Here is a 24,974-nt window from a genome sequence, read left to right as displayed (position 1 = left end):
AGACGAGGTGTGTTTTTTAACCCACTCAGAAGAACAAATATATATGCATTTTTATTGAGACATTTTTAAAAAACTACCTAAAAAGTTGGAGAACAAGATGCGATTTAAAAAACAGGTTGACTTTAAAATTAATTTCTCAATCTATTGTATTTGATTTGTTTGTTACATTTTTCTGATTTGTCTCTCGTTTTACACAGTACACATATAATAGGTATTATTGACGATCAGAACTGGATAAACTTTGCTTCATATGTCATATGTATGTCAGTGTATACCTGGATAGTAGTAGTTGTAAATAGTATGGGGCAATCCTCTCAACACTCAACACACAGGCTGATTCTGTGTGCTCAAAATCAGTTAAAAGTAAAAAATAATAAGCGAAATGAATAACCAACGGATTTGAAAGTCGTAGAAAAAGAAGACTAACTAAGACCTAGCGACGAAGTACTCATCCATAGACATGAACACAGATATATATGCGTGTATATATATATACTGTATATATATATAATTGTGTGTAAATATATATAAAACGTTTCTAACAAACACGAGGCACGTCGAAATGTAAGTAAGCAAAAAATGAAGTTGTCTAAGTTTTTGGTTTTGCTTCCGACTCGGGGAAATTTGGTGGCTTCAGTTGCTTTGTCTTCAGTTGACTTCACAAGGCTGCGTGTGTACACATTAGGGTGTACATAGTATTTATGTATGTATATGGATAGTGTCTGTTTATTTAATCTTTGAACGGTTTAACTTTCAACTAACAATAACTTTAACGTGATTCTCGTTTGGCCACGAAAATATGTGCTCCTCTCCTGTAAGACTAAAATGTGCGATACCTTAACAGCTGTTTCGTTTAGTTTAGTTTCTGTACGCTTTGTGCACTAGAGATTAGTTTAAGTTCCAAATTATTTACATCTAGCCCTACAGCGTTTCGCTTTGACGTTTTAGTGATTTGGCGAGTATTTAGTACTTTCTCCGCGACCTCGACTTCGACTTTACTGGAACTTGCGCGTGGCAGTTCGGGCCTTCCAGACCTTGACTAGATTGTAGGCGAAATACAGCGTGAATCCGTGGACCTGGAAGCCCACAAAGCAGAAGGCGTACCAGAACACACCATAGGGGTAGCCCTGCAAGCAAGAATTCAGAATTTAGTCGGTTTATACAGGAGCAGGTGTATTAGATACTCGATGGAGGTATTTTTCACTTACGCGCCAGATGAAAATGTCCGCCTCGTCCAACTCCACGGACTTGTCCATGGTCGCAAACTCCCACACGTCCGAAAAATAGTAGGCGAAGCAGTAGAGCAAGGGCAGGATGGCAAACACCAGGATGGCGATCATGTATTTCTGCATTTCGCGCACCTTATTGCCACGTGCCGCCGACAGACCCAGGAACGAGGTGAGCAGCGAACCGGCCCACACGTACTCCCACCAAAGTGGCGAAGGCACCTCCAGTTCCTCAATCTCCAGCACGAAAATGTCCAGGCGATCCAATATGTCCGAGGTCAACTTGGCCAGCATCACGAAGAAAAGAAGAGCATGGAAGAAAATGCAGTACTTCAATCGTGATTTATTCAACAAACTGCAACGACAAGAGAAGGTTTCCACCGTGAATAGCTGTCTCTGCTTTACTTCCTTCTCAAACATGTACACAGTGTTACTGCCTCTGGCAGCCAGGCTCATGCCATGCCATGCTGGCACATTGCCCACCAGGGTAGCGTAGCCGACTGCTCCGTCTGAATGTGTGTTCTGTCCACGGTGTGGGTGTTGGGGCCCACGGTCGCATCTCTCCAGCAACCTGCTTGGCTAAGTATGCTGTGGCAGTCGCAGCTACTGTGGAAGCGGCTAGTAATTAGATAATTTCCTGCCGTTGAGTGTAGGTGTTCTGGGGAAGGGTTTTCGAGTGTTATTAACCTAATTTGATATGTGCCAGCTACGCGCTGTCTGAACTCGAAGTCGTTTCCGTCGGTGCCCGCGACCATTGGACCGCCGCGCGTTGCCATTTCGTTGTCGTCGTATTTCGTTTTTACACGTCGTTGCTTTTATTTTTATAAATAATTGCTGGATATTTTGTTCTTACTTATCGATATACCGTCCGATATATACCGATGAAAAAACGAACTTAGCCCACCTCAGCCCCTTTATTTAAACAGGTCCACAGTTTGAATACAACCGCGGAAAATAATACATCATTATATACCGATATATCGTAAAAATATCCTTAGCTCAGAATATACAGAAAAGTATATACAATACCGTAAATGATAAATAATGGGGATCGATGTATATACAAGTGATACATCGATATATAGATACAGTGACGAACCAAAGTATTGGCACAAAGGAATATTTTAGGTTGCTGCCTTTTCCACAGTAAATGCTTAGCATTTTAAAGAATAACTAGTTTAATAAATTCAACAAATTTAAGACTCACTTAAATCATAGTCATTTAAATACTTTAAGTATACTTAATTAATGACAATAATGATATTGATATTTTTTAATGAACAACTATCGTACTGTGCATCGTGACGTGACGATTTGCTTCAACAATCGAACGGTTCACTATAAAAGCGCTAAGGTGCAAGAAAATCCCGTTTCGGTTACTTTTGAATTTTATTTTGAAATATCACGATTTTAATTAAAGAGGATGCAGATTGCAGATAGAATGTTATCCTGTAAGATGGTAATTAAAAGCAGAAGGAGAGAATTAGGGACGGAACCATCCCATATCATTAGAAATGTAAGATCATAACGTTTGGCTTGGAAACTCGTTGCGACTACGTCAGAGTGAAATTATCATAATTCAGGGCACTTACGAGTAGCATTAGGCAAATTGCATCCAGCTGAAAGCTTTGTCCTCCAATCAGCTTTAGTGCGGTAAGAGTGCTCGCCCGCCCACTGCTTCTTGAACTTAGGCCTATTTCCCCACCTGTTGCACCTAAATCCATAAATCAATCTGGCAGAATAAGGAAAACCCATGGGGAAAGCTGGTTGGGAAGGGAGGGAGGGTCTTTGGGGCATAATGGCGGGATGGTGCATATTTAAAAATAAAATAACGAATTTTGCATTCTTGCTCTGCCGCTCGCGGGCTTTCTTTATGCTCTGCGTCTACAAAAGACGAGCATGCGGACGTGTGTCATCAGTTCTACGGTGCTGTTTCTCCCGCTTGGACGTTGTACACGTACCCGCATGCGATCGGTCGAACTTTGGTGTAGTTCTTTCTGCGGTTTCTCCTTAATGTGCGTTGTTGATAATTTCTGTGCGAATGTTGACGCCAAGCTCGGCAGTTGAGAGATCGGAATTAAGAGATTAAACAGCTCCGGAACTTACGGTTTTATCGGTAATTTCCCAAAATAACCCGAACCCTCATAAGATGTTAATGAAATTAATTGCACTTCTGCGCCAAGTCGTTGAATATTGTTTGTCTTTCACTGTGGCCGCCACAAAAATTATACGTATGTATGCATATACATACATATGTATGTATATAATATCAGACTTTGTTGTGGGACTGTCCCCTGTCGGGCAGCAGCCCGAAATATATGTACATACATATGTACATACAATATATGAATATGCCTCGTCTTACGAATAGACTTCCGCGAACCTTGTGATATTTGCCTAAATATTAGAACCTGACATCGAAATCGAATCGATCAACTGCTTAAGATAAGCGACTTCTTCAATATTCACAATAACAATAACTTTAATCCCTTTCTTCGATTTATTTTCTTTGCAGTTGCGGTCGCCCCAACATCCTATCCCCAGTGATACCTTGAGACCCACCCAAGCATAAGTATATCCCATCCGTTGCCATGTCTGCCATTGACAAACGCGCTTCCTTCGCGCGCCGCGCCGAAAGCCTGGTCGAGCGGGTGAGAATTATGAATGCCATTTACGAGGTACTGGTATCAAGTGACCACAAATCGTGAGATATATGATTCTGTTCTGTTTGTTCTGGCTTCCCCCCAGTAGAGCTCCGTATGTATGCACTGGTAGATGCGTTCTGCTTTCCCTTCCTTGCTTGAATCTATTTGGCCAAAGTCATGTGCTGTGCGCTTGCATGGCTCGTATGTCATCGCTCGGGCGGAAAATGTATTTCACACTTTCACACAATTCAAAACAAAGCAAAACGAAAAGACGGACGGCGTGGAAAAGTACAACACTACGAGTATCCGTACAGCAGGCCCGCCCCTGCCACTGAGCAGTGGCATCCGTGTGCCATATCGATATTTATTTGATTAGTGGCAAATTGCTCGTGGGCGGGGGTCAGACACTCAGGTCACGTACCGTAAGGCCTCTGGTGTGCGCCTATGCTTGGCTCGGCTCGTCTGCTTTAATTAATCTAAAATACATACATACATTGTACACATTGGCCCAATAAGTGGGGCCAAAATGTACTCGGATCAAGGTCACAAGAATGCTTGACGCTATCACAAGAGTGATTGCTGGCCTTTTACGGGTGTGTGCCATTGACGCTAATGCTCTTGTGGCTGTGGCTGTGGATGTGGATGTTGTTTTAGGCAACGCCATGCCCGGAACGGGACAGAGAAACTGCTTGTCTGTTGGACCCAAATAGAGGGGACGGGATACTCCTGAGCTAGGACACGAACCATTTGGTACACTACTCGCTTTGACTGACTTACACACTGCTTTTTATTGGGTTAGTTGGGTTAAGGTAGAATAGGGGAAATTTCTCAACAACTCGGCTTGAAACTACACTGCTCTGCGATAGGGACAGCAATTTTAGCTTAAATCAATACTGAATCAATAATGCGACTTGGCTAAAAAGAAATGTGCCAGTGACCATCTATTCCTCCTCAATATCGAGCGTACATTGAAAATACACCAATACTATATATATGTAGCAGTCTATATAGTACGTTTACCCAATTATTCGGAACTTCTGGGCAATGCATGCCATATATCCATGTTCGTAGGGTATTAACAAGTCATTGCTCGCCGTCTCTTCCGTTGTCGGGCTAAAAATAAATGTCCCAATGCGAATACCCGATCCGAAATTGCATGGTCATTGTGGCAGTGGCGGGGGCGGGGGCTGTGGCTGTGGCTGTGCTTATGTGCATCTACGGAACTGCAGCACAATGGAATTCCAACAGAAGAACAAACAAATTTGTCAGTGTAATAATTGAACGACAGCGAAGAGTTGCATCGGAGTATGGACTGACATTTACTCGTATTCCACGTCCATTTATTAAGCGGGTTAACCCAGGCACACACAGATGCACGACTACGTACCCATACACCCAAGCCAAGAGCAATTTCCCGAGTTCATTGTACCACCGAGCGATGTCCGACCCATTTCAATCCATCTCTGTGTCTGTGCGAGAGTGTAAAAATGCCTGGGTAAAACATACTCATAAACATTTGAATATTCATGCGAGTCCCATTTGCAGATATGGCAACGAGACCGAGAAGTCCCTCAAAAATAACCCTGATAAGCAGTGTGTGTCCATATCACAACTGCTCCCGCAAACATGATGACAAATTTGTCATCACGCTTTAGTTTTTAGTCGAAAGACCCAGTATTTTTGACTGATTTTCGCACAATAATAATTATTAATCGGGATATACGAGTATGTATAAATCTCATATGACCTATAATTAACTAAATAGCGGTAAAGGTGTGGCAAAGGTACCTTCAACCTTAATGTGTCCGCGACTTCTTCGCCGAAAGAGTGTCCCATCTGCTGTCATATTTGAATAAATGCATATATCATGTATCAATCAATGAGGAATTTTGCCCAAATGCACTTTCAGCTCACTTTTTGTAGATTTTACTATTTTAGATAACACATCTAAAAATGTAAATTTTATTTTCTTTGTTGGCCACGAAAGAGGAAGAATAATAAATATAATATTTAAAAATGTATTTCGTCATTCTTGCTGTGAAAACGATTCGATTGTGACGGTTTTTGGCAGCTCGTAAAACTTTAAATATTCCCCAGAAATGCTCAGATAAAGATTCTCCTTATTCTGCAATAAATTGCTTATATTTCTTGCCTTTCATAGGTACCAAATTGCCGAATACGGCGGACTGTTGTCCGTTGATGCCACTTTTCTTGTTGTTGTGGCTAAATATAGACCCGTGGTAAAAATATTCCCTTCGTTTGAATTGTCGGGGGCTTTCAACCTCACCCCCACCCCCACTTTTAACCCCCCAAACGTAGGAGGTGTTCTTAAGTATTGCAAAGTAGAGGAATTAAAAATGTTAATTGAATTTTCGGGGCTACAGAGGCCTGTAATTCGTTTAGCTTGGACCACAGGGTGGGGAGTGGGAGAGATATGTATATTTGAATTCCAATTTGGTCGAGTGGAATCCGGTGGGGATGGTGATTATGCTTATCAATCAGCTGGGGGATTTGGGTGACCAACAAGTTCATTTGCATTCCATTCGGATTCCGCTCCCCTTATAGCCACCCCCCGCATGGATGATCGATGTATTTATCAGGCTTATGCCCGTGAATGCTTGTACTCGTACGAACGATTGTGTGTTGCCTCCTTATCGACGGCTTGGGAATTGCGCCGAACAGTCCAAAAATAGCAGAAAAAAACGCAAATACGAGAGTCGCGACGCGAACCTAACGAGCAAAATAAATGAACGATAAAAAGCTAATAAAGAGCAGCATAAATAAATGCGTAAATATCGAGCAAGAATTCATCTGGGAGGAGGGGAAAGCCCCTCTCGGAGCTCAGGAGGCGGGGGAGGAGGGAGCAAGTCGCTGTGCTTGCGGTACTAGATGCTGATTGCTTTCTGTTGGCACTTGCCACACTGTCATCCTTCGGCTGTAGGCAGTCATCCTTCCTAACACGTGTGTTTGTGTTGCCTTTTTGGGCCTAAGTGTTCCTGCCTGCTCCGTCAGGGATCCACTTCCTTCAACAGCCTCCTTAACCGGTCTGTAAATGTTTGCATACAGTTTATGGAGTGCTTTTAAGGACCGTTTTGAAGTATAAAAATTAACCTTATGCACTGGATTCTTCCAAACGAAAAGCCACCATAAGTGGCTTATATTTCATTTTGAGTCACTGTGATCTTGAAAGGGTAAATGTAAATATAGACATAGATATTTTATATTCCACGCACTCCCACTCCATTTTATTCGTACATTTTTGGAGCAACGAGCAATAGCTCGTAAGGTTTCTTTGCGAATCAAATATGTTTCTGGTTGTACCTTGAGTAATTGTTGAGCTGTATTCACTCTTTATATCTGCTTAAGGAGTTTTTGTTTCCGTTAACCGTCTCAAGATAAGACGTTATTTACCCCGCAAGTATTTAATGTTTGGGGGCGAATGCAAGTTGGGTTTTTCCTTACTCCTCTCCTGGGGTTCCTTCGCTTGCCATATTCCAGTCTCAGGCCCAGTCCCAGTCTCTTAGCACTGCCAGTGCCACTCCCACCTAAACTTGTGTTTTCATACGGCTGCCGCCTTCGGCAATCGGCTTACAGACTTTCAATTGTACTCATCCGTGCCTCGTGCCTTGTGCCCTGTGCCTCGTGCCCCGTTTCCCTGCCCCTGCCATCTCTTGGCCTGGCTGCCTGCGGGGTTTGGGGTCTCCTGGTAGCTTTCCCATTGCTTGTGAGCTGCGCTTGCCACACCTCACCATCTTACACCCCCACCGGCTAACCGCTTAAGTAACGCGTATCTTGAGCTCATTCGCTTTTGTTTTCCTCGACATTTTCCTTCGCACATGCATAAATCGCTTTCGTTGTCGCTGCCTGGAAAATGGTTGTTTGTGCACCGTTGTTTGTGCCCCTGCCACCTTTGTTTAATTCCTTTGTCAGTCATACGTCCTCTGCTGGCTTTATGCTCTTTTTATCATCATCGTTGTCGGGGCGTTGCTTTTTGTTTAATTAAAGCGCCAGTGAAAGTGGAAACACAAATACTGAATGGATATCGAACGTGAATGGAAAGTGGCGAGCTGTAAACAATTAAACAAATGCTGTAGGTAATGTAATGTGCATACATACATACATATATCTTAAATTTAAAATTTCCACTTTTCATAGATACATATAACAATTCATAATGCTATGCTTCCGTCTGTCAAACGATTTCAACTTTGCCTGCATTAATTGAAGTTTAAAGTTCTAAGGACTTTATCTGGCTTTCCATATTTTCTGCAGCACTTTGTGGTGCTTCGCACGCCCCTCTTCGGTGCGTCGTGCCTTTTTTCAATTTAAGTTTAAATTACTTTGAATTTATTCAGCAAGTTCGCGCTGCATCAGCGCATCAGAGGGCGATGCCAGCACGATTTCTATACATATTGATGTACATATACATACATACATACATCCATGTGTACGTTCATATTCCTCAATCATTCCTTTATATCCGTCCCGAAATTGTTTCGCCAAAGTGCCACGCCCCCGCATGCCCAGCTTGACCTAGGACACGCATATTTCTAATGCGCATTTCGTTTCGGCAGCGGGTGGGAGGGCGAGTGTAGAGGGTGGGTGGTGGGTGGTGCGTTGTGCGTGGGGGGGTGGGGGTTGAGGCTGCGGGGTGTGCGCATTTCCCGCGCGCTGGCAAATTAGCACATCAAAACAAAAAGCCAGCGTTCGCTGGCTGAGCACACCGACACCCACAACAACGGACTGCAACAGAAACAATGAAGAGTCTGCTCCACAATACGGCAGAGAGCAAGGCTCTGAGCGAAGTGAACAAAAGATGCTTTTTGTACTACAGTACTGGCATAAGCCCCAGGAAAAAGCCCCCATAAACATAATCCAAGACACATACACAGACACACACACACACACACGAAGAATAAATGGACATGGACAATGTGTGTGTGTGTGGGTGGGCGCCAAAAAGCTGCGCGCTTTAAAGTAGGCAACGGAATTGGATTGCTCTGGGAGTTGCCAGATCTGCAATGATTAGGAATCATTCTGTTACGTGTTATTCTGCAGTCTGCAGGGAATTTCCAGTATTTACGCCTCGTTTAGATTTTCGAATTTTACAATTTCGAAATTACGCAGTTTGCGTGCGACTGTCTGGCAGCTCTGTGGCGGGCATCGGAAACAACACCTTCCCCACTAACTGCCCTACGGCAACATTTCAACACTCATTTCAACCCCTCACCGCACCTCACCCGCTTATCTGGGGCAAGGCACATCTCTTCTCTGTGAGAGAGAGAGAGAGAGAGAGAGAGAGACGAGAGCCAGCTACCGATGCCGTTTTCCCATTTCATCTTCCATCGTTTTGTTTTGCTCCCCACTTCGTCGTTCGCTTGACTTCGTTTCTCTGCCGCGTCGCACAGTGGGGGGTTTCCTTCGTACAAGGCGGTCTCTATTTTAAAACTATCTATATAGTTAACTAAAGTAATGCCACAGCAAGTAAATCTACTTCAAACAAATATTTCCTATTTACAAACGAAATATGTATATGATTCGTATATCCCTTTATGTTGTATATATGGATCCATGAATTAAACGACACTTTTCGGATAAAACCCCATTGTGAAGCGTCGGAGGCTTTCGGGTCTTGCATGATGCGACGACGATGGCGATGCGATGGCGATGCGATGCCATGCGATGACGATGACTGGCTCGCGTCGCTGGTTCGATTCTGATAAAGCTTGGCACAGTCGTCGGTGTGCTTTGAACGTTGCAATACAGAGGAGCAACCCAAGCCGGAGGCCAGTCAAGAGCGTTCTTACCCGATTCGGTGTCGAGTGCTGCTGTGCGCCTATTAGGAGCGATTCCAGGACACGACGTTTGTGCGTTGACTCAGAGCTAGAACGCAATACGCAATACGCAATAAGCCCAGTCCGCGTGGAAGAACCGCGTCTTCTCCACTGACTGAACCATGTCGAAGCCGGGCACACCAAAGCACGGAGGCAGCGCCAGCTCCTCCTCTGCGGCTCCCGAGAAGATAAGCGTAAGTTTTGACGGCTTTGGGTTCAGATTGCACTACTTTTTGTCCGTCCCAGCATTGCCGTGTCCTGTCAAGTGCCCGAATGCGCTTCTTGAACTCTCAGTGTGTGTGTTTAATTGTGTATGAGTATGAGTGCATGAGTGAGTAGTACATTCAGTATCGTTCAGTTGTTGCTCAAGGAATACCCTGGTTGTATTCAACATTTTTGCATTAATCACGAAATTGTATTTGTGTGTCGGAAACTCGCTTATGGGCGAATTTTCAACAAATTCAGACGCTGGGAAATTGTTCATTGTTATAAGAATATATTTCATTTCTTCTATTACAAATTATTATCTAGCAAAAATCTATTATACATACATATTGATATGTATTCAATGCAATTGAAAAATAGATATTTAAATTATATGATATCCTAGTACACCTAGCTACGGTTCACCACTAGATATATGTAGCTCTAAACTTGTCTCTAACACGAGCGGATGCCTTGACAGGCCCGAGCCCCAGAGCTTAACTATGGTAGCTGCTGCTGTCGGCCTGCCATTTGCAATTTGGTGCTGTTTTCCGCTTACCTTTTCTCTGGGGACTCGGTCAAAGGGCATATCCGTAGCATACTTTTTGGCTTGCGGCTCATAAAAATTGCATAATTGTCGTCCTGCATGAGCTTGTGTGAGGCTGTGGCACGGCACTGTGTGGGTGACCATTACATTGAATGCTTCTTTTTACGACCCATCTGCGGTCGCATCTGGCACATAATAATTACGTGGGCCAGGCCAAAGATATTTAGGTGCTGAAATGGCACAAATTATTGTCTTTGCTAGCATAAAGTCGCCTTTGTTTTCTTGATTAACATTGCTAATTGGAAAGAACACGCTGGTTTTCGATTTACCAGACTTTGCTAAGAAAGAAGTCTTTAGACTCAACGCAATGTTGTCATAGACCCCACATAAATATGTAAATAACTTTGGTAGTGGAATTCTGCATTCCACACTGAAGTCGCAGAACTATTGCAAACAAAAATGAAAACTTGAAGAATGGCATATTTGTGTCTTGGTTATTCTTGAATGAAATTAATTTAAGGGAAAACTTGAGAGGGAGCAAGAAAACAGGGACTGTTTGAGCCTCATAAACCCTTCCATTCCAGGGAATGATTTCCTCATCTGCTTGGCCCGAGAGCCCCGAGAGCAGGACCAGGCCAGGAAGGGGCTGCACTGCAATTCAAATATGCTGACGAAAGAGCTGTGGCTGGCATAAACCGCAGCTGTATATTTGTCTCTTTGCTAGCTTGTGGCTTTTCTCAGGTCTCAGTTTTCCGCTCTTCGCTGACTGCCCATCCCTTTATGGGAGGATAAATGCGAGGGGATTTAATTAGGGAAAACGCACAATGTCGAGGCGGCTGAAACCATGACCATACGAGCCCAAGTCTATGCATTATACATGATATTCCCCGGGCCCACTTTCATATACGTACATATGAGCTGCATGTCGTAGACACAAACGCGCTTTTCAACGGATTTTTCTGCCTTTTGAGCTCTTGACTGAATAATAAAGGGCAGCCCGCGGGGCTTCCATTTTCAGGGCCCGTGGCAAATATCCTGGAATTTGTCCTGGCTACACGCTGCGCTACCCCTGGACAGTCCCTTTGAGGTTCATGGCATCAGTTGGCCAAGTCCTGCACATTGAACGAACTTCCATTCCCCCACACGGAAAAGTTTATTTTCTTTCGTTGGTTTTTCCGTGAGCACATGAAATTTCCTTTCCTTTGTTTGGTATCCCCTTACGGCTAGACCGGAGGTTCTTGTTGACATCGCCCCTGGAAAAGCCAGCTTCCCATTTATCTAATTGTATTTTGTATTATTCTTCCCCGTTCCTATGCGATTCGGTCTGCCTCCTGTAATAGCTCTGCCATTGGAAAAGTGTCAAACTTTTCAAGGCAACGTTGCGCATACGCCGCGTGTTACCTTAACCTGACGTCCCCTTCCTGGCTTCCTGCCCAACTTAAAAAACATTTAATTGGTGGCTTTTAGCACCGGCCTGTCCTTTTTGTCTATTAAAAACCGCTCTCGCCTCAAAAAAACTTTTTGCATCTCTGCTTTGAGAAGTTTTCCATAAGTTTCCAACACTTGCATATAATGGGCTTGGCAGCATTTAGTGCAGAGATATGTTGGCCTTCTTAATGGGTTCGCAAACTTCCATCAAGGCAGTCTGGCTGAGAGAGTGTGTGAGAGCCTTGAGAGATCATATAGCAGCATCCTCCTGTGAATACATTCCCGAAATTCTCTATGATTTGCGATGGCATGATTTCATTCAAATTCAAATACATATATCGCGGAAACTACGTTTGCAGAAAATCACATTTTGTATGTGTATCCTGAGACCTTCTTATCATTTGCCCTCCGTCCAGTGTACGCACGGAACATCTCATTGCAACATGTTGAATCCACACAATTCGCCCTGCGGCCTTTTCAAATATTAATTAAGATTAATGCGCTTTTAATTGAGCTCATTCCGGACTGTCAAAATGCAGAGTCATAAATACTGCAGGCTAATTAAATTTGCATTAGCTTTACGCATGCTGGTCAGCAATGGACCTGCAGAAAGAGAGGCATCAATTTCATAGCCCACCATTGGTGGCTTGTCCTGCCCAGTCCTGCCCTCATCCAAGGCGACTCCCGGCGGGATTGGGCAGGCATGGATGTGGAGTGACAGGGACGACATATGACAGCACTTAACCACGAGTGGGTCAGGGCGCGGTTGGGCCTGTGGGCAGGGGGGACAGGGGGGGCAGCAGACTCCCCAAAGTGCTTCGCTGCAAGTGCGGTTATGAAGCGAAAATCCATTTACTTGAATACTTTTTCGAAACGAAATAAACTTTCCGTCCGGCCATAAACAAACCAGCCCAAGATTTTTCTGCACAGAGCAAGGGCAAAGAGGAGAAGACAGGGGGATGGGCTCTGGGCGCTTCCCCTTTAAATTACGAATGCAATAAATGTAGCCAAGAGAGAAATCCCGGCGATTGAGTTAGGCGTGTCTGGCAAGGGAAATGCTGATTAGCGGAACGGAAAACCGAAAACAGTGGAGGAGCGTGGCAAGTGGCAGAGGAAGGAGGAAGGACGAAAGAGGAAGGAGGAAGAGGAAGGCAGCAGGAAAGCTGTGGCTGTGGCCAGGGATTGAATGGCCAGCACTTTGTTAAATAAACTTTCTGTTGGAGTGCCGCACACTTCTGCCAGGTACTTGACTCTCTCCCTTTAGAGTACTCGACTCGGGCCTCGGCTTTGTTCTCCACCGAAGCTCATGAGCTGAACAGCTGGACAGCTGAACAGCTGGACATAGCGCTGTGGTGGCTCCGGGGCCAGATCACAGACAGATTGTGACCCATTTCCAGCTGGGGCTCATTGCACAGACAAACCCCGAGATTTGAATGGGGTTGTGGATCCTCCTAGTGGGTGGTTGTTGAGGGGAATTATAGCCGGAATATACCTCTCCCGTCGGTCTATTATAAGTGTTATTCTTCTAGAAAGGAAACATGAAAGCCTGTGCACACTCGTCTAGACCGAGTTAAGCCTTTGCTAATTGCTTTAGCAAACATTTGGCAACATTCCAAAGATAGATTTCCATAGATTAGGAGATGACGGAATAATCGAACCGCTTGAACAAATTAAAATAAACATGGATTTCAACTTAGTATCCGCTCTGCGGAAACGGGATCCATCATCCGTCATCCGTCATCCATCAGACATCAGAGGCATCAAAACCTTTTCACTGCAAAATCCATCAGGTTACAGCAGAAATCCAAAGGAATCAACCGAGTGACAGACGGGCCAGGGCAAACACACACAGGGCACACGAGGGAAGTGATATGGGGCTGTCGTGCGTAATAGGCACTTAGGTCTCTGCCACATGATTACGACATTAGGCGGGGAGTCGTGATGGGTGGGGGAACGTGAAAGGAAGCAGGATCTGGCTCAGCACTAAAAGTGAAAGCGCAGTCAGCCAGGAAGCTGCGAAAAGCTGCAACACTGGCAACGTCAGCGAAATCAGGAAAAATATGAAACAGTGGCTGGCGAGGGCGCGTACCCTGCATCCTGCTGGGGAACACGGAACACGGAACACGGGGAAGGCAGGAGCAACGAGGTCAATGAGTTGCCACGTACCATGTAGCAGTGGCAATGCCTGAGGGCAATGCCTCAGTTATGCGATGGCCTCCGCATCTCCAGCCAAAGCCACACCCACACCCAGTCGCAGGCTCACAAGAATCTCATTCCATTCCCCTTCTGGGCCAGCAGCAAGAGCAAGTGATACAGTTTCATGCATGTTTTCCAGGCATTCGAGCTCCGTTGCATGCAACAAAAGACAACAGTTCGGGTGCAGTGCGGTGCATGGAAGACATACGAGTGGTATGCAGATGTATGCCATGTTTGCCACCTAAATAGGGGTACATCTGCTCCGGATACCCGACGAATCAGATTGAAACGATACTCCGACTATAGGTTACTCTCGATTCAGCTTAATCTATGATGGATGTTCTTCCGCCCCATTTAAATACCTATGTATACGAATCCATTATCCTTGTACTCTACGTGTAGCTGGTATAAAAATGCTGCTTCAAATTAATGCAAACTTTGGCAACAGAACATGAAAATGCCATTCGTGTAACGAACTTCTTTGTTGCACAATTCGGTTGATGGAAAAATAGATTCCGTGTTTTCAGCCCCATCCCACATCTGAACGTAAAGGATGTGTAAAGGATACTGGGGAAACAGCACAGGAGGACTTTACACAGGTTTCCGCATGTTCCCTGAAAAAAAAAAAGTCAAATGAAAAGAGCTTTGGTGCGGTTAAGGTCGAAACGGAAATTTCGAGAGGAACTACATTAAAATGATTGCAGAATATAAATTCTGGTGAATGCCGTGGGGCTTTGGGGATGCAAATATTGATTGATTAGCATCTGGCAGTTTTCAATTGAGCCAGCTGACCCAGACGAGTTCCCATCAATTTTTCCCTGCACCAACTACACGTGTTTCCGTCACAGGAAAACTAGTCATCCGCCGTATGTCTCAATCAATTCCCGGGGATCCAAAGTACTACCGTTGGGCAGTCAATTAATATGCGCGCTTTCGTGGGACAGACGGGGAGGGAGGGACACATTCCAAGCATAAATCAAACGATTGAGCCAAATGGGCTTTTAATTGACTGATGGCTCCGACGATGTAAACAGCCAGCAAACAAGCTGGAAACTGTCTCAAAAGCCCTTCTGACGCAGACGACTCACATTATAATTGAGCCGACAGCAAAGGAAAACACCCAAAAACCGGGGAGAAATTTTACTTGAAAATAAAACAACCTTTCCTCTTTTCCTGACATATGTATACGTGCATACTCGTATGTGGTGTTCATGTCCTTGTATGTATGGCTATATATAAAGATATACGGGTAGCCGGGTAGACGGGTATACGGGCATTGACGGGTAGCAGATGCTACATTCAATCCGAGTCGAGTAAAGTCGCTGTGGCAACCGCAAGACATCAATCATCAATAATGCCAGCATGAGAGGGCGAATGAATGAGTATCGGCATGTCGTAAAGTGCTATCAGCAGGTGACGCACTCTCCTGCCCCCACAAGTGCCCTCCGCTCGGGTTGCACACACGATTTCATTATTTATGAGCGATTTTCATGGCATCAGTGCTCTGAACGTGTTCATATTTGATAGTTCAGTGCGGATGACAGGTGCATTCAAGGTTTAGTTAGTGGACACATTTCCTGATGGCAGTTGTTCGCTGTGGAAACTTCTCCTAAAAAGTGGAGCCTTGAAGAACGAACCCCCTGAGGGGTCCACTGTTTATATTCCAACAATAGAATATGTACATTTCTATTTCAGAGTGGAAATTGTCGATATTTAAGATCTTCCTCCTCATTCCTAGACCCAACGATGGTCATGATTCTAATCATACCTTGGGATTTGGGGTTTTTCACACGGTATAGACCGTCGCAGTCGAAGAACCTCCGCCACGTCTACGAGTGTGTCGAACCACTTAAGTTGGGGCTGAACATTTTCCATTATTCTTGTCTTTTACTCACACACACTCGTAATCAATTAATGCCAATTGATTTGTGACGACAATGTGCGCCACTTTGTTGTTGTTTGCTCTGCCATTATTCCGGACTGCCATTGCCAGACCTCCCATTCCTCCCACTTGGGCAGTGGGCCCACAGCACCGCTGTGGTTGTTTGTCGATAGTCGTGTCGTGCCAGTGCTACTGGCTGATCCTGCATCCTGTCTCGGCTCTGTTGGACCAGCTGGCTTTCAGATATGCAAATTCCGCTCAAGAGCCGCATGCGAATAAAGGCACAAACGCAAACGGGCATCATTTATGATTTATTTATGCTTTTAATTTGAATGCAACATTTTTATTGGCATTTTTGATCCTCGCAGGTGGAGCCTCGAAGTCCCTAGCTCAAACGAGCAATTTACATAATACCAGTACTCGTTCCGTTTATTTATCTATGTACTTGCTTATACAAATCCGCCTCTGCTCCACCCCACTCCCAGGAGGGACTAAACGGAACGAATATTAAAGAGCTTAGATATTCTCCGTATCCGTCCTTGGCAGAGTTTGAGTTTTCCCTCTGCTGGTCTTTTGACACTTGTACAGTTTCACTCAATTTCAATAAGTGTTTGATGGCTTTATGTATACATATATACTGTGTATGTATTCATGCGTGTGTGGGTGCGGCTCTGAGTGTGTTTGTCTTCATAAAGGATGCCCAGCCCGCCTGGCAATGGACCGCCTCCCCGGCCTCCATGCGGGGGGAGCTTTGTGAGTTTATTTGCTGGCCGCTTTAATATATTTTGAATTGAGCTTAGGTAGAGCAAGACCCATCTGAAGTTGATAGCCAAACACAACACCTTGTTCCAATATTGTATACAGTGGGCCCCGCGACATTTGTGGGAAGTTTCAGTTTCAGCGATCGATATCGAGGAGCTCCGAACCAAGCGACTGTCGAAAGAAGTAGTTTATGGAGTTGAGATAGCCAATGGCATTCGTCCGCTTCTGAAAAGACCCCCGAAAGATATTTTACAAATGAGAAAATTCCACAAACAGGTGGCTGGTACTTTCTGTGGATTTTCATAGCCCTGAGAACAAAAGTTCCTTCTCACTGCATTTCCTTAAGTTCCACTTTCGCCAGTGTTTAATTTCCATGAGCATTGTCCCTGGGTGGGTCGTCATCAAGGACCTGTCAAAAGCAAACGCACACAAAGTCAACAACATTTTTTGGTTCTCGTTTCTTTTTTTGGTCATTTCATGCCCGTCATTTTTCACGCTTGAGTTTGTGTTTATAGCATCGTGACATTACTTTCAAAGTTTTCAAATTTCCGAGCATTCCGTTCGTCTCACACTTCATTTATTGAATACCGTCTTTGCAGAAATACAACATCAGCACAGAGAAATGCGGAGATCTGACTGTCATAGTGCAGGTAAGGAAACGAGACGAGGACGAGGACACGAGGCGGCCGTAGTGATGGCTCACACTGTTTTTCGTGGCATAATTTAGGGCGACCTGTCGCAGCAGGAGAAGCGAGCAGTTTTCATCACTGTCCATGACCTGGGCTGCAATCGTAAGTAGAGCCTATAGATGCTGAGTGTCGTTAAAGCCGTCTGCTAACTTCCCGAATCCGAATCCCGGCAGATAATTCCTTCCAGGAGTTCGTGAGCAGCCCCTGTATGACAGAGATAAAGGAGCGCTCCTGTTTCATCCACGTCGATGTGCCTGGACATGCCGACAACGCCGAGGCCCTGGCCGATGGCTTTCCGTTTCCATCGCTGCAGTCTCTGGGTGAAGACCTGGTCACCGTTCTGGATTATCTGCATGTGAAGTACGTAATTGGCCTGGGTGAAGGGGCCGGCGCCAATGTGCTTGCCCGGTTTGGCCTGGCACATCCGGGCCGGGCTCTGGGACTCATTCTCATCAACGCCACGGGCAGCGCTGCCAGTGTTCTGCAATCATTCAAGAGCAAGGTAGGTCCGGCGGTGTGATTGCCCACTTCATGAGTTGCCCAATTAACTCCGTCCCTTGCAGTTCATTAGCTGGAAGAGCGATGAAGTGGCCCAGTCGGCTGAGAGCTTTCTTATGTATCACAAGTTCGGACATGTAAGTAGTTGCAATTACAGTCGTGGCCACAGATGTTGTGCCCGCCCTCTCCGTTCAAATTAACCACTGGTTGTGTCCCTGGAGTGTGTGTTGTTTTACCTCGGTGTTGTACTCACTTTACTTTTACTCTATTTTATGTTCGATTTTGTAACAACCAACCAATCGTCCGAACTCTGTTCGTCTACGCTTAAGGTCATGGAGGTAAACAAATCAAATCGTTTCTTACACAAGTCTCTTCCAAAGCATACCATACCATACCTCATTTTTCAATTGGTACAACAACGCTTGTCTACAAAATTTCCCTGAATATTCCCAGGCCCATTTTTAGCATGATCGATTATTTATTTATTCGTTTAATTTCCCCTTACCTTCTTTTAGCGCTGGGTACGTACATATACTAGTTTCCAGTCCTAGCTTGATCCAACAAGAAATCGGCCTGAAGCCAAATTTACCAACACTTTCAAAAAAACTATCAAAAAACTGTCAAGTGCTTTCCCCAGTTGCTTTTGTATTTTCTGCATTTTTTCCTTTGTGCATGACTGTACGCTGTAGCCGTTGTCTTAGTGTTGGCCTGTTCTTGCTAATTGATACACTGTAGTATATAGCTTAGTGTTCAAAACTTATCAAATGTTCTGCTTACTTACACTGCGCAAATAAAAAACATGGGAAAAAAAACTTTATAGCAAATCGTTGGCGAAAATCCGGATAAAGACAAGATTGTGGCCGAATATCAGAAGCGTTTGCACCGCTCGTTGAACAGCAAGAACGTGGGACTCTATGTGAAAGCATTTATGAAGTGAGTTTGCATCTGGATTCGAGCCATTATTTAACATTCAATACCACTTGCCTCTCGTAGTCGAAAGGACCTTACCCTCAAAGGCTGCAAAGTGGATGTTATATTGATTACGGGTATGCTTAGCCCATATGCCTCCATGGTGGAGAAGCTGCATCGCGATGTTGAGAAGGAGCGCGTGACTATCCTGAAGATCGAAAGGGCTGGCGATGTTCTGGCCGATGCAGTGAGTTTACTCAGTTGTCCTTTCTGTATAAGCTTTCATGTCTCAATACTTTACTCAATACGTTTTTAGCCCGGAAAAGTGGCCCAATCCATTCTACTGTTCTGCAAGGGCCAGGGTCTGCTAACCTCGGTGGTGATGCCGGGTGTCGATCGTGGACGCGCCTTCTCCACCGCCAGCTCGGGCTCCTTTGAGAGTGCCAACGGGTCACGACGTCTGTCGCGTGGCATCTCCATGGAGGACTACGACAAGCCGAACATTCGGCGCCTGAGCATCATGAATAGTGAGTTGGCAAAGAAGGAGTAAACTCGACCACACAAATTGCTTCAGCCACAGCGAGAACCACAGCTACAGCTACATTTTAGCATCGTTGGAAGATTACACATAATTGCATACTTAATTACTTCAACTAGTGAAATATGTTTAGTCTGACCCGAAAACAAACATCCGTGTGAACATTGAAGCCAAACAATCATCTCAGATGTAATCGTATTACCTTTAGTCAAATGAGCAACATTTTAAGCCAAGTTTTAATTAGCAATCGCTTTGAATCGCTTTAAAAAAACAACAGCGCAAACACAATATTATATTATATTCTATCCTAGTGAAAAGTGAGCAGACAAACGATGTTAGCTTCTTTCTAGGCTTAGTCTTATGTAACCCCAAGGATCCCACCTGTGAAGACGAAACGAAAGCAAAGAACTCATATCTACTCGTAAATCTTCCAATCGAAAGAACTTAAACACAACTGCTAAATACTACGAAGAAGCAATCATCATTGTAATACCTCCGATTAGTAAACTGTACCTAAACACGTAGAAACTAAATGAAAGTACTCTCAATGTGACTCCTTTCCTAACTTATTTCCCCCAAGTTTTGTACATTTTTTTGAACAGACCCAATCGTTGCTGTTTTGATAAAATGGAATCATATACATACATATAAAATTTACATAGCATAAGCACCACAACGTAAGCGGCTTATATAAAGTATTTATAATAAATGTAGTAGGCACACGGATTCCATTACACATATGTAAACAATCAAAACCAAAAGCAATTTAAAAACCAAAGAACAATTGATAGCTGTCAAGCAACCTTTTTGGAGCAAGTATTCAGCTGGTTTTATCGCATTGGCTTTTAGCATAATTTTTAGTGTTTACAACTTGGTCAACCGAGCACTCAGCATAATAGATGCAACAACACAGTTACACAATAAAGTTGATAAAGAAACAAAGTGCAATTCTTTTATTCCATTTGCTTAAACCAAAACAAAAATGACAAGCGCCAAAACTCATGTGAGAACCGGCTTACACGCACACATATGTACATGTAAATGCGCTGCCGAAATGACAGCCGAACGCGACATTTCCTAGCCGAAGCTGACATCTCCGAGAGCCGAAGACCTCTGGGAGCTGTCGTTGCAAATTCGCATATATTAAGTGCACACTGTGTGGTTAGTGGTTAGAGCCGATATATCGAAACTTCGAAAGTACCCTCAATAGTTTGACATCTGAACAATCGATAGTTAAATCGATAGTTTGCATGGCCAATTATTCATTTTTGTGCTGATTTTTTGCAAACAAATTTAATAATTACCGAGATTACAATGTTAATACAAAGCTAACTTAAACTACTATCGTTCACCAGGACAACCGACCTATATTTTTAACCACATCTACATGGACGCTCCCCCGCCAACAAAGCCTCCCAGGGGCGTGAAGTATGGCAAGGATGAGGTAAATTTCTTCAAGCCATCGCTGAAAATGATCTTCGAAACGATAAATAGATGAAGTTCTCATTAGTATAGTACAAGTATTCAATAAACAAGTACTACGAATCTGGCCTCTGGCCCATAAAATTGTTTGGTAACTTATTATTTTGTGTGCTGTGTCCCACAACCAAGTTGATGACGACACCACTACATTGGACTGTGGGTCGGTTTTTGTTGTTGCACGCCCTCTTTTGTGATATTTTGTTATAATATGATCACTGCGGGCCTGACTTGTGCGTGTTCTTGCTTGTGTAGTCCGCAGGTTGTGGTTTTCTGGTCAACGTCATCAAATCCCTGGGATTCAGCGAGACGACTGAGGAGCGTCAGAAGGAGAAGCTTAAAATCGAACAGGAATTTAAGCGCTCAGACCTACGTCTCAATGAACTGGTGTCTCGCCACGATCAGCAACTCACACTAGTACTGCCACTCTTCAGCCAGGTATCTACAGAGGTGACGGCCAGCAGGGAGCGAATACATGCCGTGAAGGAGAATCTGAGTGCCTGCAAGCGATTGCTCCAATGCCGACGGGATGAGCTTAAGAAGATGTGGACAGACGCAGTTCAGCACAAGTACGTGCTGGAAATGTTGGAGCAAATGTAAGATTATTCGCTTACAGACTCGACGGATCTAATTTCATTCATTTACTTTTAGTCAGGAGCTACGAAAGGTCCCTCAGCGTGTTGTTAGCTACACCGCCAAGCGTCAGTATTTGCATGCCAGCAAGGCGTTAACAGATGCACTAGCCACGCTTAATGGACCTCTGCAGGCTGTCGATGGCCTCTCCGACTTGCGGGCAGATCTGCAGACGCGTCGTCAGCAGCTTTATCAGCGACTGCACGAGGAGCTGGTCACCCAGGTCTACACGATTTCGGCCAATGAAGCGTTCTCCTCGTTTCAGCGTACCAATTCCAGCCGCCTTAACTCTAACTTCATTCGGGGAATAGGATCTCGCCGCTCAACAGATCGCATTGAAGCTAATGCTCGTGTTCGCAAAGCCCTTTCCGAAATGGCCCAGTGCTTCGATCTAGAAAAGGCCGAAATTATCGAAGATGCAGATCTTATATACCCGGAGTTAAGCATGAGCTACTTCGTTGCCATTATCGTGGAGTCATTTGGCATGCTGCACAAGGTGCCCGATTCCCTGGAGACGCTGCGAGTTCAAATACAAACGGAGCTGCTCAACGTGGTGCGTCACACAACGCACCAGTTATCGCTGACTGCAGGAGCTGGTGATTCCAACCCGCTGCTCATGCTGCTGGAGATCATTTTCAAGCAGTTTAAGGCCATTGCCAAGACGCATACGCTGCTACTAAAAAACTATTTGTCTGTGGGCCAGAAATATTCAGTAGTTGGGCCGCAGCCCTACGATCTAACAGACTTTTGGGCGCAGGCTCAGTCAGTGGTTAGTACTCGCTCGATAAATGTAATGTCTTCATTTAATTTCATTCTAACTTGTGAAAACTCGTTTTATATTTACAGCTGCAACTGCTGCTCACCGACTATTTGGATATACAGAATGGAGCATCGGACGAGAGTGCCCAGACAGGGTTTACGGAGCCAACCAGCAGTATAAACTCATTCTTCCTAAGGCGTAAGGTTCCAAGGTGTGTGGCTGAAGAAGAATTTCAGTTAAACGATTAATATGTTCTAATCTATCGGTGCGTTCCACTTGTTCGACAGCACAAAGAGATCAATGTTCAAATTTGACAAGTCCTCGCACGTAGGCAATGGTCCTCGTAGCAGCAATGAACCATTAAAGGAGCATCGTCGCAACGCCTCGGATGCGTCGGTAGATGATAATCTGTCCGCTCAACTGGGTGGCAGCGGCAAGGGCTCCAACAGTGGGCTCTTCCCCCACGAGAAGAAGCAGCGGGAAAAGCTGTTGATCTGCACTCCCGATCAGAACATTATAACCAAAGTCTACTTACCTTTAATGGGATATATCAAGGAGATAGAAAACTTTATGAAGTGCAAGCCGGGGTAGGGTGTACACACCGCACCGTAAAAAAGTTCGATGTTTTTACCATCTTTGCCTTACTTCTAGCCAACCGTGCAGTCTTCATGACTTTGTGGACAACTATATAAAGGATTCGTTCCTGTCTAAGGGCCACAACCGAAACTTGCAGCTGACCATCGAATCGTTGTCGAAAAATCAAGACGCCTGGCGGACAATCATCACTCCGGAGGAAATGAAGTCGCTTAACTTGAGTAGACCTCTTCTGCAGTCCACTGTGATGGTCGAACGGCGGCTTATGGAGACGAAAAGCCTCATCCATGACTTGCCCTGTTACTCGGAAGACCTGCTCAAGATGGTGTGTGCGTTGTTGAAGGCGTATCGGGAGATATGCCAGGGCGCCTACAGAGGGATCGTGCAGCCAGACTCAGAGGATCGGAGAATCTACAGCGTCGCATGGCTCAAAGACGAAGACATAAGCCGATTCTTAAAGTAATTATGGGATGAAACTAAGACTAGGATAAGATTTGGTACAATGATGCAACTGATTGCTCTTCTTTCAGGACACTACCAAACTGGACGGACCTCAAAACCTCCAGTCAAAGGTCGCGGTACAATCGAAAGCTGCAGCGGGGAAGCTTTGAGCCCTCAGAGGAGGAGAGTCCCTTGCAGGTGCAGCAGCGAAATATTCGTGAGGCAGAAATGCTAACCAGTAATTTGGGCGAGGGTGGCATCACACAACAGGAGATTTTGGTCGAGATCAGCGTCCTAAAGGAGCTGGCCATACTTCAAGAGAGTATGGAATGGTTTTCCTGCCGCGTTTCAGAGTTCGCCAACGACCTACGTCGGCCGATGGTAAACGGATTGAACGCCGTCTCGGCTGAGTGCACCGCCGACATAACCGTCAAGGATGGGACGATCAAAGTGATGACCAACTTGGCCCTGGAGTTCGATGAGCTGGCAAACACATGTCTGCTTGTGCTTCATTTGGAGGTTCGGGTCCAATGCTTCCATTACTTGCGTTCAAAGTCCAGTGTAAGAACAAACAGCTACGTTGGTTCCAAAGACGACATTCTTGAGCCGGATCGTCAAGTGCAGGTACTAACCAAGCGACTGTCCGAGATGGATGAAGCCTTCAGTGCCACTCTTCATCCGCGAAAAACCAGGGTATGCTCCTCAACTCCCCCCCTTGAGTTCATATCTATCTAATCCATTATCTTTTAGTACATTTTTGAGGGTCTGGCACATCTGGCGTCGCGCATACTTATCCAAGCATCAAACTACTTGGAACACATTGACCAAATCACCGTGCAGCGCATGTGCAGAAACTCGATTGCCCTGCAACAAACGTTAAGCAACATAACCGCATCCAGGGAAGTGGCTTTGGATCAGGCTAAGAATTTCTACGAGCTCCTCTGCATGGATCCAGACGTAAGTGAGAGATATATAAGCTGAGACCCGGTGGCTAAACGTTTTTACTTGATCCAGGAAATACTGAATGCGTTGCTGGAACGTGGCACACAGTTTTCGGAGATGCAGTTGCTCAATGCCATGCACTTGTCCTGCAAGGCCTGCAGCATAACCGACGCCAATTTATTGGCTTCCTATCAGCAAAAGCTTTCGGATATACTGGGCGCCAAGCCCTCCAAAGGTGTGGTTGTATAATGTTCGTTTAAAACAAAAAAAAACACAAATTTTAATATGTGTTTAAGGGTGGATACCATGCACACACACATTGGCGGTAGTGTAAGTGCAAAATGTATGTTGGTCTTAAACTAAAAATGATTATGAATGTTTTGAACATGTTAGCACTTGGTGTTGCGATGCAGTCGTTTCTGTGTATTTACATATTCTAGAATTCATTAACGATATTTTAACGGCTTATACACAATAAATGAAATATTAACAACGAGGTGTCTGGCGGCTACTATATAGTTGTCAATGTACTGATTTCTTTGTTGAGATTTTCATACCCAGAAAGTGCGTAATAATGGTTCACCCTGGAATTCTCTCGAGTAAAAGATCAGGCTTTATAATAACAGCGGGTGTATTAGATTTGCGGTGAAAGTGGATATGTGTAACACCCTGAAGAAAGCGTTTACGACCGCATAAAATATATAAATTCTTAATCATCATTAATAGCCGAGTCAATAGAGCCATGTCTGACGATCCGTCGGTCCTTC

General features: G+C 44.7%; 2 protein-coding genes across 15 annotated transcripts; one reads left to right on the top strand and one right to left on the bottom strand.

Annotated features, from left to right (window-relative positions):
- The first annotated feature begins 82 nt into the window (after positions 1 to 82).
- Positions 83 to 24,703, top strand: LOC4802059 (exocyst complex component 4). Of its 13 annotated transcripts, none has more exons than XM_033382497.1 (20): positions 83 to 564; positions 3,742 to 3,904; positions 17,324 to 17,374; positions 17,452 to 17,515; positions 17,587 to 17,915; positions 17,977 to 18,048; positions 18,241 to 18,249; positions 18,427 to 18,432; positions 18,732 to 18,844; positions 18,905 to 19,067; positions 19,137 to 19,347; positions 20,714 to 20,802; positions 21,093 to 21,433; positions 21,489 to 22,239; positions 22,317 to 22,441; positions 22,518 to 22,817; positions 22,882 to 23,283; positions 23,355 to 23,958; positions 24,016 to 24,222; positions 24,280 to 24,703. In XM_033382497.1, the coding sequence occupies exons 2-20, from the start codon at positions 3,818 to 3,820 to the stop codon at positions 24,454 to 24,456; spliced, it is 4,101 nt and encodes a 1,366-aa protein (XP_033238388.1). In that variant the 5' UTR covers positions 83 to 564; positions 3,742 to 3,817; the 3' UTR covers positions 24,457 to 24,703. The 13 variants fall into 13 exon arrangements, with proteins under 13 accessions (XP_033238388.1, XP_033238398.1, XP_033238410.1 ...); XM_033382522.1 differs by having other exon boundaries at positions 87 to 564; positions 3,742 to 3,877; XM_015182090.2 differs by lacking the exon at positions 83 to 564 and adding an exon at positions 3,135 to 3,342.
- jagn (jagunal) lies at positions 707 to 2,073 on the bottom strand. Of its 2 annotated transcripts, none has more exons than XM_001359017.4 (3): positions 1,914 to 2,073; positions 1,209 to 1,581; positions 707 to 1,127 (listed from the first exon to the last, which is right to left on the bottom strand). In XM_001359017.4, exons 1-3 carry the CDS (start codon positions 2,000 to 2,002, stop codon positions 996 to 998), a joined length of 594 nt encoding a protein of 197 aa, XP_001359054.2. In that variant the 5' UTR covers positions 2,003 to 2,073; the 3' UTR covers positions 707 to 995. The 2 variants fall into 2 exon arrangements, with proteins under 2 accessions (XP_001359054.2, XP_015037587.2); XM_015182101.2 differs by lacking the exon at positions 1,914 to 2,073 and adding an exon at positions 1,651 to 1,883.
- Positions 24,704 to 24,974: the final 271 nt, after the last annotated feature.

This window comes from Drosophila pseudoobscura, chromosome 2, assembly GCF_009870125.1.
Source record: "Drosophila pseudoobscura strain MV-25-SWS-2005 chromosome 2, UCI_Dpse_MV25, whole genome shotgun sequence".
NCBI classification, from domain to species: Eukaryota; Metazoa; Arthropoda; class Insecta; order Diptera; family Drosophilidae; genus Drosophila; species Drosophila pseudoobscura.
This window is presented reverse-complemented; position numbering and strand designations above follow the sequence as displayed.

Coding starts and splice junctions, on each gene's coding strand:
- jagn (XM_001359017.4), bottom strand. CDS start 2,002: ATGGCAACGCGCGGCGGTCCAATGGTCGCGGGCACCGACGGAAACGAC. Junction 1,582..1,913: donor GCTGGCACATATCAAATTAG/GTTAATAACACT, acceptor TTGTCGTTGCAG/TTTGTTGAATAAATCACGAT. Junction 1,128..1,208: donor CGGACATTTTCATCTGGCGC/GTAAGTGAAAAA, acceptor TCTTGCTTGCAG/GGCTACCCCTATGGTGTGTT.
- LOC4802059 (XM_033382497.1), top strand. CDS start 3,818: ATGTCTGCCATTGACAAACGCGCTTCCTTCGCGCGCCGCGCCGAAAGC. Junction 22,240..22,316: donor GGGCGCAGGCTCAGTCAGTG/GTTAGTACTCGC, acceptor TTATATTTACAG/CTGCAACTGCTGCTCACCGA. Junction 23,959..24,015: donor TTCATCCGCGAAAAACCAGG/GTATGCTCCTCA, acceptor ATTATCTTTTAG/TACATTTTTGAGGGTCTGGC.